This window comes from Limanda limanda, chromosome 19 (genome assembly GCF_963576545.1).
Source record: "Limanda limanda chromosome 19, fLimLim1.1, whole genome shotgun sequence".
Lineage (NCBI taxonomy): Eukaryota > Metazoa > Chordata > Actinopteri > Pleuronectiformes > Pleuronectidae > Limanda > Limanda limanda.
Window position 1 is genome coordinate 14,114,711 of NC_083654.1, and position 20,532 is coordinate 14,135,242.

A 20,532-nucleotide genomic window follows, 5' to 3' on the forward strand; every position below is an offset into this window, starting at 1 on the left:
GTTCTACATTTGTGTTGAAATAATCATTTCAACACTGAAATCCTGTTGATATATTGTTGTGTTTAACATGAATAACTGTGCACACATCATTGTTCCAACTCATTCCGCTTGAATCACATTTCGGCTGAACTTGTCTGAGATCATCTGCAGGACGTTGATCTGACTGATAACACGTCAGATTATGTGATAAGAACAACATATCTTCTGTGACTCAGGCTTTCGTTTTTCTCGTGTACTGGTCCTGGACAAGTTCAGAGGATTTTCTCTCCTGCAGGTGCTGTCGTGTTGCAGAAACGAAAGAGACCATGCATACACAGTGTTGACACCTGTGCCTCTTTCATGGTTCTGCAGAGGCTCAACACGCAACTCTCAGCATGTTCTGCTTGAGAATAAAGTCACCTGCTGGGTAATCCAGTCAGCCTGAGCATTAGTCGGCTGCTCATGACGCACAGGACTGTGCTGGTAAGTCACAGGTCGAATGTGGAGCTGGACTCGTTCTCTCGAGAGCTGGAAGATCACTTGCACCTCTCTGGTGTCCCCTGACCTCTGCTTTGTCTCATTACCCAAAGCAAACATGGAGATGTCTATAACCACTCGCTTAGAGGACCAACATGTCACATATTGATAGATGGTTTGAGCCAAATTGGAGAAGTACAAGTTGTTGTGCAGGGATTAAAACATCATGGAGCATTCCCTCACAACACAGGTAACAGCACCCCTTAGTGTGTGACTCTCACTGGCTTTTTTTTGGCGTTAATATCCTCGACCAGTGATGGCTGCCAGAGAGCTTAGCTCACCTCCAAACTTCTGGCCCCGCTCCTGGGCAGGTTCAGAGCGGCACAAGGTTAGCTCTGTCAGGTTAGGTAACAGATAATCAGTAAGAAGAGGCTGTTGGGCCTCCGCTGTGTGGGCTCTGCAGCGTCTCTCCCCCCCCCCCCAGGCACCAGCTACTTAGCCCCTTCTCTAAAGCCGCTGTTATCTAATGACAGAGCCCGTGTAGAGCCATGGGCCGGCTGATTTAGTAGGTGGCTCCCTCAGTTCAAAGCCTCTTGGCAGTTGAGCTGTGGCAAACCAGGCCTCGCTGTGTGTGTGTGTGTGTGTGTGTGTGTGTGTGTGTGTGTGTGTGTGTGTGTGTGTGTGTGTGTGTGTGTGTGTGTGTGTGTGTGTGTGTGTGTGTGTATGTGTGTGTGTATGTGTGTGTGTGTGGGGGTGTGTGTGTGTGTGTGTGTGAGAGGGAGTCAGAAATTGCTCTTCACTGGACAGCCATTCCGATCAATGTTATGCAAACCTATTAGTCAGAGGTTGCAGAGCTTGCTCCTCTCGGTACTCACAGACTCTCCCTCAGGGTCAAACTCACTGATGAGCTCTCTTTTCTGTTGAGGGTAACAATGTTTGTCTGCTGGTTAAAGGCCAATAACAGAGAAGAAGAGCTTTACAATGCTACCATGACACTGAGAAACTCACCCTGACACTGCGCTGGTGCTGTCGGGTTCCATCAGCCTCGCAGGCATCAGTGTTTCCTGTTGTTACATTCATCAGACTCATGATCATTGATAATCAATTTATTGATGTTCCATTGCATTTTTCTGGTTTTGTACATTTGCATTGTTGTAAAGCCTGCATGGTTCCATATGTTCATTCAAGGTTTTATGATTTTTTTTATTATGATCACAGGTTGCATGGTCTTTTATCTTTATGTTGACTTTTTTTGTAACTGAGAATTTACATTTTATTTTATGTAAGATATAATATATTTTATGAAAGATATGTACATAATATTGCATGCTCAACAAAAATCTAGTGTTTGTCCAAACCGACAACCCACTTTTATGTTATTTTATCAATGCATGCATCATCTTTGCTGTATTCAAACAAACTTGCATCATGCAAACTTTCATTTTAACCCATGTAATTATACAGCAGCTTCCACATTTGTAATCTAATTAACCATCCAAAGCACTCCCACTGAAATACAGCCTCTGTACATTTTTCATTATGATCCATCAATTTGAAATCTTTTAAAAATTGCAAAGAAAAGTGCAATGTAAATTTGATGTCAGAGTGCAAGATGATGTCCTTGAAAGTCTGTGTCACTAATGCTTATCAAACATTTAAAACCAATCTTTTATATTTGCTTCTTGAGTGCAATGAATCACTGACCTTTCTATCTGTCAGTGTGGCTGAGATATTGCTGAGTCAACCAGAGGACGGGCTCCTCTGTGTACTTTATAAGGCCATTAAGAAAAAGCTCACAGGCACACTGGCTGTATTAGCCCCTGTGGCTTTGACTTCCACTAATCATCTTAGGCAAAGCATGGCTTTCAATGTGCCTGCATGAGAACACCTTTACTGGGCCACAGCAAATACTTGGTGGTTGTCATCTTCATCATAATCTTTATCATCATCATCAACTCAGAAGTAAAGCAAGCTTATTAATTTGCCCCTGAACAGAACATATCAAATGGAGGGCAGGAGTGCTGAGCAGGTCCACTCATTATTTGAAAGTAAAGCCTTTAAAATAGGATTTAATATGAGTCACTAAAAAGGAAAAAGCTGCAAATACACCTCATTAAAACAGGCAAAACGGTGGTTGGAAAATGAATTTGCATGACAACAGATTTGCATTATAGCATTATCAGACGTGGATGTGGGTAAACCAAGGACAGATGCAGGCTGGGCAAACAGCTGAGAAATATGTTCTCTCCTCTCCTACTTAAATATTTGAGATGCTTTTATTTGTTTAGTTTTTTTAATCAGCATCATATCTTAAAACCGTGATAAATTCTTATTACCAAAAATAGGCTGCAGGAATAATCTCCATCCTCTGAGGAGATGCTGCTGAATGCGAGGTCAGACAAAGCTCACTGCTTATTTTTTTGAAAGAAATAATGAAATGTTGTACAAATAAAACTTCATTGACATCCCCAGGGCACAAAATGATAACAACAGAGAAGAGGTAATAAAGTATTTAAATGTTCACCATTAAAGCTGCCGGGAGATAAGCGTACACATTGACTAGATAAATAAATATACAACAAAAAGCTACATTGCAAGGTTAATACTTTATTGCATATTTGGCTAGTGATTCAAAACAATGATACTATTAATAAATGGGGGGGGGGGGGGGGTATCTTTGTTGTTTTACACTCACTGTTTGGTTTTCTGAAATGCTTCAATTCAAAAATGTTCTGAATGTTGAAAGGGAATGTTAACAACAGAGAAAGCCCTTACCCTCTCATTCACTGTTTGTTTTTCAGAATCACAGATTATTACATTGAAGCTATAAAGAGAGGAGAAAAATAGAACCACAAAAAATGAAAAAGCTGTATTTTGTCATCATAATGACACATTTTAAAAACAAAGATGCAATAAAAACAAATCATGAAAATCATCACGAAAAATAGATGTTAAACAGTCACTGGGTTTCTGAATCATGGATTTCTTTTCTTTTCTTTTACTTAATGATGCTGCGAATATTGAAAGGAAAGGATAACAGAGGAAAGTAAAGAAGAAATAAGATGTAAACCAGGGAGAGAGAGCGAGAGAGAGAGAGAGAGAGAGAGAGAGAGAGAGAGAGAGAGAGAGAGAGAGAGAGAGAGAGAGAGAGAGAGAGAGAGAGAGAGAGAGAGAGAGAGAGAGAGAGAGAGAGATTAGGGCACATAGTTTTTGGGGGAAATTCAGCTGTTTGAAGTGAGAGACAGAGTGAGAGAAAAGAATAATGAATGGAAGTTCATGTCTATAAAATTCTATGAGTCAGTATTTTGTTTTCATTTTTAAATGGCATACTTGTTTTCAAATAGCTGAATTTCCCCCAAAAACTATGTGCCCTAATCTCTCTCTCTCTCTCTCTCTCTCTCTCTCTCTCTCTCTCTCTCTCTCTCTCTCTCTCTCTCTCTCTCTCTCTCTCTCTCTCACTGAAACAGTGTCCTGAATGTATTGTTAATATAATTATCATATCTTAATATGGCCACGCCAATAGATCTCCTTTTAAGCCCTACATACGTAGCCCACTACCACATAGCTGCTAGTGCTAATACAAAAATAATAATGATAAACAATAAAATAATAAATAATTTAATAAATCCGTTGTTTTGAGACTCTACTCGTCAGAAAACAAACTTCTTGTGTGTGTTTTTTTTTTTTTTCCACACTAACTCGCCATTGAGACACCGAGTTCTTGTTGCCAGGACAACGCGGCTCCCCATTGGCCGCCTGCCGTACCACGTGTCCCGGGGCCCTGACGTCACGGCTGCGGGGCTAAGCGGAGGGAGCACCGCCGCTGGAGGAAACATCCTCACCCCGGAGTTCGAACTGCGAGCAGCCGCCGGCGAAGCCCCCCCCCAGCTCCGCGTGTGGCTCTTACGACCTTTCGCCTGCCCTCCCTCCGTTACCCCGACACGTCCCCCCCCCACACACGGTAACCAGGAGGTAATGGACAATTAGAGCTTCTCCTCGCCGGCTTCGTCACCGCAACTTCCCCTGCGAGGTAAGTTTCCCTCCCTCTCGCTGTCTCCAGCTTCCGACTTGTTTTGTTGTTATGTTGTTTTGTTGTTGTTTCTTCTCCTCGGGTGGAGTTCAGGTGAGTTTAACACAGGCGCAATGTTTACAAACCACCAAACAAACTGAGTCTACAGGAGTTGAACTACACAGCTACTCCAGTTTCCAAACGTGTCCTCCTCCGTAACTTCTACATCACACAAAGTAGCTCCACCACCACCACCACCACCATGATGATGATGGTGCTGCTGCTGCTGGTGGTAGCGGGGAGATGAAGCCTCAGCCCCGGGTCCTCATGGGACGAAGCAGCCCCTTCTGGTTCTGGAGGAGCTGGCTCTTATTTTTATACTTTCTCCATGTTGGAGCGAGGAACAGGAAATGAAAGAGGAGTCCTGAGGCAGGGCATCTCATTACAACACACAACACACAACACAGACACACACACACACACACACACACACACACGTCACTCCGTCACTCAGGGGATTTAAAGCAGGAGGTGGATAGACTTCACTGAGCTGCTGCTGCGTTACTCTGACAAGTGAGTGGAAATGTTTGTCCTCCTGTCAATGAATGTCTCTTGTGTGTACATTAACAGCACAATGTAATATTACAGTGTAATAGTGTATTGTAATAGTACATTGTAATAATACAGTATAACACTACAGTTTTTGTCATTACTATGGGCTTCAGTGCATTTCCATTTATCTTTATGTACATTTATCTAGGGCTGGATGATTTGGCCAAAATGTATATCAAGTTAACCATCGACAATAATATCGAGATTATATCGCGATAAGTAATAATTAGGTATTTATATTACAGTATTATTTTCAAGTTTAAAGACTGCTCATTAGTGAAGGTTGAGTTTTTTCCCTTTATTGAGCACAGAATGACGAACACATGTTAAGCCGCACATTTTTACAAATCGAAAGTGGAACATTTGCACAAGCAATATATCAATGCGTGGGGGATCAGTTATGGAAGACTGCAACAATTTCTCCGTTCAGTAAATTGTCAGAAAATAGTGCAAAACAATTAGGACTGAGGTATTTCATCTATCAAGCAAGAATTTGTCAAACATTTGCTGGTTTCAGCTTATTAGTTGAGAGAAATTGCTGCTACACTTGTTTTTAGTGTTGAATATTTAACTTTCCTAGAATTATGTCAAAACCACAGTTACAGCATTTGACATTGGGGCAGAGCGATAAAACAATCTTGTTAATCATTGCAAAAGGATTTTCATCTACAGCAATAAAACAAAAGTTTAATACCCATCAATATAATGCTTATTCATTGTGGAAGTGCAGTGAGAAGCTGTAACACAAACAATTTACCTTCGATTTGTAAAGTGTTTGTGATTCTTTGAGTTTAAACCCACAACCTTCACGCAGGAGCAGAAAGCAGCCTTTAAACGGTAAAGAAATAATGTGACATTTATCATGATATTTAAAGATATCGACTGATATTAAAATGTTTGGGCTTATTGTCCACTCCTCTTACTGTGCTATGTAGAGTAGATCAATTAATCAGTAAGGAAAATGGTCAGTTTTGCATTAAGTTGCCTTAACAGTGAACCCTGCTGGTTTCAGGTTTCCAGCAGACGAGCAGCTAAAGTAGAACGGAGGATTATAGAGACTCAGGACAAGATTGCTGCTTCTCAAAGTGGCCTGTAGAATTAAGAGACCTGGCTTGTCCTTGTGCAAATGTACTCCTATTGGCCTGGTGGCTTGTGGTGGTTGAATGCCGTTGGCGTTGTTTGTTGTGGGACGTAAACAGGAACCTGTCATGGTTGGATTTCCTCTGTTGGTCCCGGTGAAGTGTTCAAGAGGAAATGGGGGCGTAAAAAAGACGTGAGTGGACACAGATGGAGAGAAATAAATAAAACAAATGCAGATGGAGGAGATTAGAGGAAAGAGGTTTTTCTCACACAGACTGTTTAGGTTTTCCTGTCTTTGAATCTCTGTGGCTCGATTAGGTTTTAGGAAATGTCTGAAATGAAATACACCGTACAGCTCCTCCTCTCTCCACGACAAGACACATTTAAAGACCTGTGTAGGTACTGTCATAAGGGTGGAGTCAAGATAATAGCCCCCTTGGTGTCAGAACCATCCCTCCAAACATTTCAAGATGCTGAACGCTTACAAATGTTGGCTAAATTTGAACAGATGATCTATTTTCGAAGGCGTGGGTGTGTTGTGGGTTCATTCTGGGCCAGACTGGCCACACTGGCAGCATCCTCTGTAGTTAGGCTCGTCTGAGATGCAGTCGATGCTCTTTCTGAATTGAATTAGACTTCTGTCGGAGGAAGCAGCCGGGGGAAGGTGATTTGGAGAAACCAAAAGACGTTGAAAGAGCAAGAGCTTCTGAGACCGAGATACAAAGAGCGAGACGCACGGATAATGTCATCGGAGAGAAAACCACATGTCTTTCGTGCTGTGCAGCAGATACCGCTGGTGCAGTGGGTGGGAGATGTTTAGTCATGGGACAGATTGACATTTACATCTCTGCAGCATTTGTCTTTACAACAGGCTGTTTGAGAGAAAGGCACATTTAGATATTCGGTGTAAAACAAACAGCGCTCTGCCTGTGCAATCAGTGACAATTAACTGCCAGTGTCTGTGTGTGTTTGTCCAGCACTAAGTCGGTTCCGCAGCTCCGCCTGCCTTCTTGCAGTTGATGTCGGGGACATTAAAAATCGCTTTCTTTTTGCTGCCTCTCTGTCATGGTTGTGGTTTTGTGCAATGCGTTGACACACGACGCTCCTCGGCTGACAGTGGCAGCTCATGTGTGCTGCGTTATAATGAAGTTCCCACAGGTCCCTCAATGACATGATGGTTGGGATTTCTAGTAAAGTTTAAAGAAATGAAGAAGTGGTTTGAGACTGCATCTAAGAAGAACACAAAAATATCTTTAAATTTACATGAACTGTGGTTTATGTAAATCCGTTGGGCACAAAACACAAAAAAACTGGATTAGGGCTGCGGCTAATTGTGACTTTAATAGTTTAACCTTCTGATTTATTTCTTGATTCATCATTTAGTCTACTTAAATGATCTCAGTTTACCCAGTTCGCCTAAATCATATATGACAGACGAAGCAGTAAATCCTCTCATTGGAGATACGTGTACCAGAGAAAGTCTGGGGTTGTGGTTTTAAAGATCCATTAGGTGTCAAATAAAAGTAGAGAAAATACACAATAGATGTTGGTTACTACCAGTTGTCACTGAGCAGCGTCCGGCGGCTGAGATTCCTGTCAGAGGGCAAAGATGGTGTTAACAAACTTGTTTTGGTAACTAAGCCAAGGACAGAATAGTTTGTTGACAGTTTAGTTACCAGTAGTATGTGAACAGCTCAGTTAACTGGCAAAGTGAGGGAGTGTTGGTGAGGCTCAGAGTGGAGAGAGGTTTGCTGATGATCCACAATTTGTGATTCAAAATAGATAACCCCAAAATCCTCTCATCAAATCTGATCCCTTCTCTTTTGTCGAGTAAGGAGAAGATCTTCGTCACAGGATGAAGTTGAATTGTTATTTCCAAAGAATGAGCTTGTGTGATTCAATTAAAATCTTTTATCGAGCAAGCGTTTAAAAATTTGCATCGACGCCAGTTTTTCCACAGGTTAGTGTTTTGCATACTGTTGGTTTGGTGTGATTTGTGTTATCCATTTGTCTCGTCCACGGTGTGTGAAAGCTTGAAGTGGTAAATCATGTGGCCTTTTAAAAAATGGCTGACAATCCAAATAGTTGCCAATTGCTTTTTGGCAATCAACTTATCAATGAGTGGGTGAGATATTTCACCTCTAAACTCTTGATGTTTGTGCTGTCGGCATCAAACAAATCCCCAATCTTGGTGTTAACAAACAAACAGAGAATCACAAGTGTATTCAATGTGGCCCTTGTTTGATGAAGTAGAACAAGTGGTAAGAAATTCATTGTCGCATTTGCTGTTTTTTCATTTGTTGTAACATTAGTTCATTTTATTAACAACTCAGCTAGATTACTTCTGCTTTCACTTGTTTCACAATGTTATTTTAGCCTTAATTTAGCTTTGAGAAGCCTTTTTACTAAGATGTCTTGACTTAGTTGTTGTTGTAAGTTGTCATAACATTGTGCTGACTGCCCATTGCCCGGTGATGTTGTTTTCCTGACAGCAACAGAACGAAACCTTTAGCAGAGTTCCCTCAGACTACGGATAAAGACCAGACCAGCTCTGACCTTGCACTAAATAAAACAGGAGATAGAATTGCAGCCAAATATTCAAGGAGCCGCCAAAGCATGCCACAGTGAACAGCGCCGATCATGATACTTGTAACGTGAGCACGGCTGCTCCCGGAGCAATGCCATGCTGCAGCAGCTTCTGATAGCCATCACATGTTTTCAGATCTGGCATGTGATCACAAACGGGACTGTAGCCAGAACACGAACAGAAGTACATGGTGTGACTATATGATGACAAGCGCTGCAGGTCATCAGTTTTAGAAATAGTCAAATCTGAGCCAAAATGGCACAGATGAGAAAAACCAGGAGTCAGTTTGCAGTTCATATTTGCCACATTGCTAAAAACTCTGATTACTAACCCGCTTGTATTCTCTGTTTCTATTTGTCTGTTTCACATATTGTTTGAGTTGTAAGTTTGAGGTAAAAAGAGTTGTCACAAGTCGAGTCTTTGATATCCTGTAGGATCTCACTCGTGTTTGTAGAAAGTTTGTCACCCCTTTAGTATCTTACTTCTTGCACGGTTCTTCAGTGTGCATGAATGACACCGATGCTTATCTTTTGAATGAAAGGTTGAAGGTCACATGTTTAGGCCGATTAGGCTGCGCTGCTGGGGTTTCATGGGACATTTTCATGCACCAAATGACAGCACAGTTTGTCATCTACAGTAAAACAAATTGTAGAAATTGTAGCAATGGTAAAAGACGTGAAATTAGTTTATAACAGCATTGCATCATTTTCAGCTACTTGAATGTTCTTCTGTGGTTTCCCCCCTTTTTTTTAAGAGTATGAGCTGCTTCAACCCTCTGACGTTCACAAAATGTGGTTGAAGCTTAAAATAGGTCTTTTCAAAATAAACCATTCATTACTCGCATGTTTCTCAGCAGAAAGTCATAACTTTCTCCACATTGTTGTAGAGAGGGAATTGAAAATATATTTCAAATACAGCAAGTCCAGAGTCATAATATGGCTTACTTACCTATGTACATTTCATTTAAATGACCACAAACCTTCTATGAAGATTTCCTTACTAAAGTAAAGTAAGAATTAGACTCTTAAAGTACCTCTGAGAGTTTTTCACATGTTTTGATCACTGTTTCTATGATGACACTGATTTGAACCAACTTTATTGGCACTGACAGGTTGAGTAGCTTGAGTGACAATGAACAAGAATGACAAATTTTGCATTGATGCATAACAGCTGTAAATGTAAAGCTGTAAAATAAATGGTTAGTGTGCAATAAACAACAAAGTTATGGTTTAATGTTGATTATAATAATAACTTTATTTGTATAGCACTTATCTAAACGAGGTTACAAAGTGCTTATTAAGTACAGGAGAAGACCCAAGAACAACATATCAAATAGTTTTAACCAATAATAAAGCTGCAGATGTTGTAACCCCGACTGTGGTTATAAAACAAACACCTCTGAGGTCTTGCAAACTAAAATTAGGCAAAGCTAAATTTCTGATAAACCACTCAGATAATCAGAGAGGAAAGAGCGGCTGTGATGCTGCGATCAGCATCATGTGTCTCTGAACTCTGCACCAGTCATATCTGATAAGGTTAACGTTTTTAATACCGCAGCTGAAACAAAATCATTTCACTTTGCCCTACAGGTGAATATATCAGGTTACAAAACCTTTAGGTCTCTGAACTGTTGGCCTGTTAGGTCGAGATTGCCCCCCCCCAACCCGGTGACAGATGGATCATATTGCATTATGAGTGCTTCATTCATGTGCTCACTGTCTGTGGTCGAGGCTCTTTGCAGCCATTGTGGTCCCCTGTCGGGCCTCCAGCCTCTCTTTGGCTCTCCCTGTTCTTGGATTATCTGTGGGACTTGTGTTAAGATTTACCTGCAGGATATAAATGGAGACAACTGGGTGTTATGTAAGCAGGCAACAAGATGTTCTGGAATGATCGCTGTGTGGAGGGCTTTTGATTCAAGTAGCAAGAAGAGGTCGAGTGCTGCAGTGAAGAGTTTTGTACAGAAATACTGAAGAATAAAAATATTGTCTGCACAGTGTGGGATTTGATCTACTTCACTTTTTAACATAACGTCATTGAGGTTTCATGGAAATAACCAATCAACAGCTGACCTGGTAATGACAATATTTTGCTGCAGCCTTATATATTTTCCTGAATGAAAAAAAATCTTCATATTCACTCACTCTGCAGTATTGAGAAAGTATTCTTTGATATTGCCACCAAAACTCGTTCTCGAGTATTGATATATCTGTACTGGATATATTTAATATTTATTTAACTTAATAAAGGTATTGGCCTCCAATAATCCAAAATTGTAGTTTATTTTTTCATGTGTTGTTGTCAGTAGTTGTTGGATAAGAAGATGGTTTCCCCTCTGAGCTTCTCTCTCTTGGTGGTTTCAGGAGTTAAGCCTGTCTCAGCGCTCAGCAGGTGGAATACTCAAATGGTTATGTTTGTACCGTCGGTGTCATTAGAAACAGAAAGTGACAGCCTGTTCTCTGCTTGTTAATACCTGACCACCCAGAGGTCACCGCCTTTATCTCAGGCTTGTTCTGCTCTCAGACACGACCCAGGAGGTTAAACCAGCGTCCACTCACTTGTCCTGACCTTAGGTCCTTAGGACGTGGTCAAGGTAGAAACTTGTCTCAACCACGTGACATGTTCGCTTGTCAAAGCCTCAGTTATGTAATGGTGCCATCACAGGTCTGCCAGCAGCAGCAGCAGGTAATAGTCTTAGTGGTTAAATGTAGACTGTGATCTCAAGAGAGCCAGAAATAGCTGAGTTCTTAGGGTGACTGGTCAGAGGGATGATCAGTGGAGGTCTGAGCCCTCTTCCCATCATTTCTTATTTAATACTCTCATACCTTCTACCAGAAAGAAGAATAATTATGTGTGGGAATTGAATTAATGAAATTCTATTAATTTGCTGGGCACTAATTTTGGCCAAAATTGATTTTATTTTTACCCTTACTTAGTGTGGAGCTGAGGTTCGAACGATCAGCCCTATAATGAATAGACAACCTACTCTTCAAGTGAGCTTAATATTTGGTTCAATTAAATAACAACCTTTTCCAAGATATCTCTGCAAATAATAGGGCTCCAGAAACAATCTAAAGCTTACATTGATCAGAGAACCATTTCCCATCATATGATATCATAAAGTAATAAGTGAGGTAAGGAAGAATTCCAGAAGTCAGATAGAACGTCATGCACGGTTTAAAAAAATCATATTTCGAGGTATCTTTGCCTTCTCCTTTGTGTCTAAAGATAGCAGCTCAAACTTATATAGATAACAAAATAATTTAGGATCATATAGTACACCTGACAACTGTTTACTATATTGTCGATGGTTGTCTTAGTGTACATCAAAATTCCATTTATAGTAACCCACCAACTATAACCTATTTTTTTTATCAAAATACTGGTTCTAAATGCTAAATATGGAGACTTAAAATAAAGCGTTGGCTATTTATCAACAAAAATGCTAAACATTATTTTAATCACACTAATTGGATTTGCTGCTTTTCTTTGTTGGAGTAAACATGAAAATGAGTCATATGGTTTTTATAACTGAACAGTGAAGAAAAGGCTGTATTGTCGTCTTGTTCTTTTGCAAATTGCAATTGGGCATTTATCTCTATTTCCTGAGATTTTATAGACAAAACAATTGGAAATATATCATCCTCAGATCAATATAGATTCATATTTCCATGTTTCAAAAGTCAATCGTCCGACTAGATACATCCTGCACCTCATGTTGTTGTTGAGACTTACGCTAATTAACCTCATCTCCCTTATTTAGAATAATGGAGGAACATTTTACTCGGCTCTGTTTGTCCACACTAAACAGTCTGTCTTGAGTCTGTGTGATTAAAACTGCAGCTAAAAGCAAACAAACAATTAATCAAGCCGTCAGAAAGGGTTCTTGAATTCAGTTCTGACTTAAAGGGGCTATGTGAAATAATCAGTTTTTGTTTGTCAAAAACAAAGCGTCTCTATAGTCAGTTGTCATGACAATGCAGCCTCAATAATCATGGAAAGTCTCCAAAATCCATTAAGCACTTAAGAAGCAGTTTGCAGAGGATGTGACCGACCAGACAAAGCATGAATCTATGAATGAAATAATCAATCGCTTCAGCTGGTTGCTGTGGGGTTGTGTTTTTTTATATACACTTGGTATCCTTGGTGAAAACAAGGAACCGAAACAAGAACCTCCTACTCAATTTAGAGTAGCCACAGACGTGTGTTTTACTGAAGAAGACGACTTCTTGTTTAATTTAAGAGACAACGTTGTTTTAAATGATCTCAGGATTCCACTTCTTTAACCTTCGTCTATGAAATCATCAGGGTCCAGACTGTTTTCATCGGTCTGATATAAAGACACAGACACACACACTCTAATGGTCTGTTCACACTGGACGCTCGCTGCAGCTGCTGATGTGTTTAGCTCCAGTAGCGATGTGTGTAAACATGTGTTAATCTCCTTTTCACGCTGCGCGAGTATTCACACATTAAAGTCAACTATAGGCAACAGCATTAGAGGCAGCTGCCACATTGCTAGAGCCCATTGTTGACTCTGAGTTAATTAAAGGATTATAGCTGGCTCTTTATGGAACTTGTGCGTATGTGAGCAAAAGTAAAGGCACACGACGAGGCAGCAAACCAAATGACAACACAGGCAACTTCAAACAAACTGAATTCACTTCCTTACAAGTCTCTGTCACAGTTTCACTTAAAATGCCAAAGTTTCCTGATGAAATGGATGATAATAATAATGTTAAAGTTTTCATCACCCTCTGCCTGTGTATGGATTGCATGGTTTTTGACAGTTCGGCCAAAGTGTTTCCTCAGGAATTTGCCATTGTAGCAGAACTTTTTTTAATTAAAGTTGAATTAGTTTTTTATGTACAAAAAGAGCAAGTTTCCACTGAAGCACCCACTTTGTTTGGAAGTAAACGTGACAGCTCTTTCATTAGTTAACCCTGATCAGTCAATGGATCAGCTAAATGAATGAGTGATGTATAACTGTTGACAGTTGTTATTTAAGAAGAAAAATGCTGGTCCGTACCTGTAGGACTTTGGTAAGGGTTACTAAACAAATGATTTGATCAAGGAATGCTTTGCACAAGGATTTAGGCTAAATTTAGTACATAGTCCTTATAAGACAATAACTGATTTGTTCGTCTAGATTATAGGCCCCATCTGTTCTCTTTCACATTTTCTTTGAACAAAGTCTGAGAAACTCAAGACACAGAAGTGACTGATGTCAACGTCCCTTCCTGGAACAAACACTGGTGTGATTTGCTTTGGCCTGACCTTACATTGCTGATTCGTATCTGTCGTTATCCTCGGCTCAGCTTAGAACAGTTTCCTTCTTGTCTCTCTCTCGGAGAGCCGAGCAGCAGCTAGCAGTGCTAAGCACATTATCTGCAGGGTTAGACGATGAACTGCGTCCTCTGTTGAGTGTTAAGTTCAACTTTTGTTACAGAGGAATGTGATTCTTGTCAGGCACAGACACACACTGCTAGATCAACTCGAACAAACAAGGCTGAGAATTGACTATGATATAGTCTCAAATAAGGTCAGTTTACCACCTTTAGTATTTATACAGAAGATGTAGATGTGTGTGCATCAGTGTTCCTGCCGGAAATAGAATCTGCAGCTGCAGAGATGCATGCACAGATGATGTAGCGTGCATCAGGGTTATCAGCAATGTGTGTGCTGCACTGTAGCGTAGGTGTGGTTGTGTGTCTTGGTTTTGCAAAATGAAAGCATTTGGTGGTCTCATGCTGCAGCTGTTTGAGAGACTGAGCTTCATTCTGCATTTGCACAAGAGCCAACGCTCGGTTTATATCAACCTGCTTCTCCTTTATCTTGCGTATTGTCATTATTTTTATTATAACGTTTATTTGCATTTGTCATGAAACGGGAACAAGATAAGAGAAGATAAGCTCAGAAAGTTGATTTGTCAACTAACGTATAGTCTAGAATACAAGAGGATACATAGCAATTAAATACATATTCCAAATAATTAAATATGTAACAGGACTTTTTGTGTCCTAATGTTTTCACAAATAAAAGATAACAGCATACTTAGAAAAACAAAAGCAATGCAACAGATATTGGTGCCCTTTATGAGGGAGGTTACTCCAGCTAGTTTGCATGTTAAATGTGTCTGAACTTTTTTCCCACTGGGACATTACCGTCCATCTCTATATCAAACCACTCCAGGCGTTTCAGATGATTTCTAACAACCCTTTTCATTCTGTCATTTTCCTCATCAGCAGTCAAGAGCACCGCCGCTGTCGCACCTCCGTCACAGCCTCAACACAAGCAGCGACCATGGGCAAACAGAACAGCAAGCTGCGTCCGGACGTCATGCAGGACCTGATGGACAACACGGACTTCACCGAGCACGAGATCACCGAGTGGTACAAGGGCTTCTTGAGGGACTGCCCCAGTGGCGCGCTGTCCATGGAGGAGTTCAAGAAGATCTACGCCAACTTCTTCCCTTACGGAGACGCCTCCAAGTTCGCCGAACACGTCTTTCGCACGTTTGACGCCAACGGAGACGGGACTATCGACTTCAGGGAGTTCATCATTGCCCTGAGTGTGACCTCGCGTGGGCGACTGGACCAGAAGCTGAAGTGGGCCTTCAGCATGTACGACCTGGATGGGAACGGATACATTAGCAAGGCAGAGATGTTGGAGATCGTAACGGTGGGTGTCCTGTGGTGATCTCTCTTGTTCTTGCTTTCTATCTTTATTCTCCTCCATCGTCTGTTCTCTCATCTATTCAGACTTTCTGCTCCTCTAGCTTTATGTAGCCCTCGGGCTGCCGACAGCCACTACATGCCATTGTAGTAACACCATGCTCCCTGGTCTTTAAACTGCTCCTGCAGTGAAGCAACATTTTGCTCAGCCATCCACACCAGCTGCTCTGTCATGTATCCATATGCCTCTGTGTTCTACACCAGTTGATGCCCGCAGCAGGGGAAACAGATGCCGTCTAATTTTAGAAACCAGCAGTAAAGACCTCTCGGGTCCAGAGACGACCCTAAATAAGACTCTGCGTGTGGTGTATTTCCATCAGGAAGCTTCCCTCTTCTGATCCTCACAGTGACTCAGCAGTACAACCAGATAACGTGTGGTTCTTGTAATAGGTCCCTGCATAGTTTCCACAGCAGCCACAGAATAACTAATGTTCTCACGCAGGTCCCAGGCCCTTTAAGGTTGATTAATAGATTTTAATTCTACAAAAAAATGAACCCACAATCCAACATGCATTATCAAATTTACAGATTATGTTAAAATCTATAAAGCGCTCAGAATTAATGGAATTAAAAGAAAGACAAGCAGCAAGTCCTCACATTTGAGAAGCTGTAATCAGATATTTGCTAGATAAATCCCTTAAAGGAGCAAGTTAATCAACTTATGTTTCCAGATTTTGACATCTACCTGATAAATTGATTAATTAATTGACAGAAACGTTACTATTATAATTCATTGCTGGTCCGTGCTAGACAGTAGTTAAGCGGTGTTTGCTTTTCGCCGTCATTTATCATTATATGTAATTAAATGATTACAATTCTGTGGCCGCGGATCAGACTTTTATCTTATAGATTAAGTGATTGATCAACAACTTAAAAAATCAATACAGTAGCTAATTAGCTGATAATGAACGTAATTAATGTCTGCAGCTCTTAATGACTGTTGGTGGTGGTGGTTGTGTGGTGGATGCAGATTAGCACAGTTGTTCTGGTGCGTGTGTTTGCTATGTTGAAACTTTCAGTGTGATCAGGGGAAATTCTGGGGTTGGAAACTCTGTCAGACAGATTGCAGGAGATCAGTGGACGAGGAGTGAAAGCAGCGAGGAGCGATAGTACAGGAGTGACGGGGCTGAAAATATAGAACAAGTTTTCCGTTGGTGCGGCTCGTTCTCTGATTAATTTTTTTCTCACAGCCAGACATCGGGTCGAATTATAGTTCACAGCAGCAGCTTTTCTTTTGAGATTGAAAACAGATGTTTACTGTAGTTATTGAATTGTAAAGCCTTTGAGTATTTATTGAATTGGGTTTGAAAAATATTTGTTTAACAGCTCCACAAACACGGACCAGGAATACTAAACCGTTCTATCTGCTGCGGATGCTTTTAGACAAACTTACTTCCTGTTGGTTTCTGTGCAGTGAACAGTCCCTTCCTCTCAGAAGAGTCAGTAGATTAGATTAAGGGATATATTATACAGTATATATGCATATGTAGGATGTTTCTTTTGCACTTTGCCAGCTAATGGAACCTTGCATTTGTGCTTCTGTCAGAATAACTGATGTAAAATATGGTCAGAGGAAAGAAAACCACTCTGTCATAAATGGATAAATAATATTACAGTTTCCAGTAAGAGTCTGTGCGTCTCTGATTCCTCTGCCTCTAATCCCTCTGTCTTCAGGCCATTTACAAGATGGTGTCCGCTGTGATGAAGATGCCTGAGGACGAGTCCACACCTGAGAAACGCACAGATAAGATCTTCCGGCAGATGGACACAAATCGAGATGGTAGGACTTCTTATCTGCCTTCAGCAAAAGTAATCGTTACAAAGTCTAGAACTTCTGGAACCATCAGATATGCTCTGCTGCAAAATCTGGGCTCTGCAGTATTTAGTCACTTTAGGTAAAGTGGCTGGAAGACGGTGCCAGACTTAAATGAATCGCTATAAAAATAATTCATAAGAACTTTGTTGTTAAAGTGGCACTTTGCTTTTAGGAACATATCTGCTCTTCAGCATATTCTTGATGACCTTAGATCATGTTTCTCTCTCTCTCTCTCTCTCTCTCTCTCTCTCTCTCTCTCTCTCTCTCCTCTCAGGTAAACTGTCTCTTGAGGAGTTTGTGGAGGGAGCGAAGAGCGACCCCTCCATCGTGCGACTGCTTCAGTGTGACCCCAGCAGTGCTGGGCAGTAGAAAACTGGACATTTACCATCGCATTTTTATTATTATTTTAACAAACGTTCAAAATCTCTCCCAGTTGACCAACCTGAGATTATTGACATAGGAGCTATAGAGGCACATGCACACACAGACTCACAAAACACGCAGTAGTACATAATACAAATACCACTTACTCACATGAACATGTTGTACATGCGCCTCTATGCCTGGTCAAAAGCTGCAGACATCATGGTTCTCATATATACGGTACAAATCTAACTCAAGGGACTGAAATCCCATCAAGGACTTGTTAAACACTGAATCAGAACTGTGCTGTCTCTGTGTGAGAGGACGGCCGGTGAGGAGGATCCACCAGAGTGATGAGGTACATTGAGCCGTTTGCTGTTTCTTTTTTATTTCTTTTATTTGATGTTTTTTTTGAAAGCATTTGTCCTGATTTTAAAAGGGATTTGAAATGTTCATTTTTCTCTCTTGTATCTGACTCGGTTGTTTTGCGTGACAACTTTAAATAGTATTCCAATCTAACTCCACGTGGACACTGGACGAAATGAAGAGCGTGAGTCAGGGAGTACGAGTGTCCACAGCTTGCATCGTGGCCACGTGTGGCTAGGAGACCTGGGAAATGTTGTTTTTAATCAGAGGGATTTCAGAAGGGAAGAACGATTTCTTTTTATTGTATATTTAGGAGGAACGTTACATGAAACCAAAACTCAGATTTCAAAAATAAGGGGAATATTCTGACCACTGATTCACGCCATCTGTTCTTCGAAAGTGACTTTTAATGCCAAGTTTTGTGTCCACAAAAAAAAAAACACACACACATTTTACTCAACATAGACATTCACACATTCACTTCACTGAGCTGTGATTCTCTTTCTTCAATTATGGTTAAAACAAGTGTATAAGCAAAAACTAAAAAAGAGGTTAGATGTTATATGAATATATAGTATGTGCTTATATATTCTTTTACTCTGTGATAACATTGTGGCAATTTGCTTCAGTGGAAGAGATTCACTTTTAAAACAGATGATTTTGACGTATAAATTATTGCAATGTCAAGATTAACATTTTCTTTTCTTTTACGTGACGATATGAAAGAAGTATTGTACTGTATATTCACTCATATTTATGCTAGGGATGTTTTAAAAAGAAATGAGAGGACCACACATTGCTATGCATTCATCTTCGATCATCATCAGCTACATTTAGTTTAAGTAGCTTCTTTTTACTGTTAATAGAGAAAAAATAGCGTCTGATTTCAAACATTATCCTTCCTGAAACCCCCCCCCCCCCCACCGCTGACTTCATGTTTCCCTGGAAGCCAGTAAAGGTTTGTAGTCGTTAAGTTTGAAAAATATATCCTGTGTGATAAGTGTGAAAACAAAACAATCAATGGTAATGTCTGAAAATCTTACGCTTAAGCGCAAATGTGACATCTCATCTTTTTCTGCCATCTGCGGAACATTTGGACAAATTGTGTTGTTTTGTGCTACAGCGACGACAAAGACGCCATAAATCTTTGGCGACGACCACACACAGTAACAGACACTTAACTGACGGAACTAAAACACTGCAAGTAACAAACCAAAACCCACTGTGTCAGTTTCCAGGATTTCCTGATAACTCTTTACTGCTTCCATCCTGTTTATTCAACACCTGCTGCTCTGAAAACAACATCTGTTCCAGTCAGTTTTCACAGGTAATGGAATAACGACTTTAGGGGAAAAATAAGTTTTGATGAATACTGTGGGTTTCTGCACATTTCAAGTAGGTGATCAGGGGCGTCAGTCCCACCGTTCACTTCAATAGCATCTTGTGGTCAAGTGCCAAATATAGAGGAGTAAATAAAAGAATAAAAAACACAGTATTGTATCCATTTACACTGTACAGTTGTTACCTGTCGAACAAAACAAAACTTTGTCACTGTATAATTTTGTAGATTTTGTATTGTTAACTTGCTGTGTAGGATGTCCATTTTGTTATTTGAAATAAAGGCAAAATGGGAAAGTGGCTGATAGTGTTTTATTGTTATTACTAAAGCACAATGTGGATATAATTCACATTTACGGCGTAACTGGAGATATGACATTGCTGGTTTTCGGGTGGTTGATGCCATGGAATTTATGACGGTCATGATCCCCAGAGGATGAAATCTTAAATGTTTTCAGTGGTCCCTTAACTTTTCATCTACGCCACCGTGACGTTCACATTTGTTTGATATATACCCATACATTTTGATTCACTTTTCATGTTCTCCACACATAACTTTCAAAAACCCTCAGCCCTGACTTTTATGAAGCCAACATTTCTCTCTCTCTTTGTCTGAGACTCTGCGATGAAGGCACACGAAATGAATCCATGATTTGTTTTTAAAAAACGGAAAATATCAAAATACAGAAATGTGGAATTTTAATGAGAAAAAGTTAGGAGTTTGGAAATTCAGTTTGATAATCACTTTCTACCAGTTTCACAGTTTATTGCTAACTTTTATGACAGTACTCACAATCTTGTTTTACCCAACAAATTACACCTATTATATCTTTATTCATTTTTTATCACAGGCCGAGCACATGAGACATACGCAAGTGCCATTTGTCACCCCTCAGAATTTGTTTTGGACTCATTACAACGTTGTTTAAAGCTCTACAAAATAAAAACTTTGGCTATTTGCTAACATGTAAATATTACAACATGGCTGAGAAATACAGAAAAACATTTAAAAACACATTGAGGACTCTTTTCTTTCTTTTTTAAAAGAGGGTGACTGTGAAAAAAGTCACTGAAATGAAAAGTACTTGAAATTCTTGGAAATTAATTGTTAAGGAAATGCAAAAATGTCCATTAAAAGCATTAATAAATAATAAAACATTGAGCGAAAGCAAAA

At 40.2% G+C, this 20,532-nt stretch overlaps 1 protein-coding gene across 2 annotated transcripts; it reads left to right on the plus strand.

Moving 5' to 3' along the window:
- The first annotated feature begins 4,421 nt into the window (after positions 1 to 4,421).
- Positions 4,422 to 19,658, plus strand: ncaldb (neurocalcin delta b). Of its 2 annotated transcripts, none has more exons than XM_061093187.1 (4): positions 4,422 to 4,486; positions 14,987 to 15,422; positions 17,150 to 17,255; positions 17,566 to 19,658. In XM_061093187.1, the coding sequence occupies exons 2-4, from the start codon at positions 15,045 to 15,047 to the stop codon at positions 17,658 to 17,660; spliced, it is 579 nt and encodes a 192-aa protein (XP_060949170.1). In that variant the 5' UTR covers positions 4,422 to 4,486; positions 14,987 to 15,044; the 3' UTR covers positions 17,661 to 19,658. The 2 variants fall into 2 exon arrangements, with proteins under 2 accessions (XP_060949170.1, XP_060949171.1); XM_061093188.1 differs by lacking the exon at positions 4,422 to 4,486 and adding an exon at positions 4,530 to 4,579.
- Positions 19,659 to 20,532: the final 874 nt, after the last annotated feature.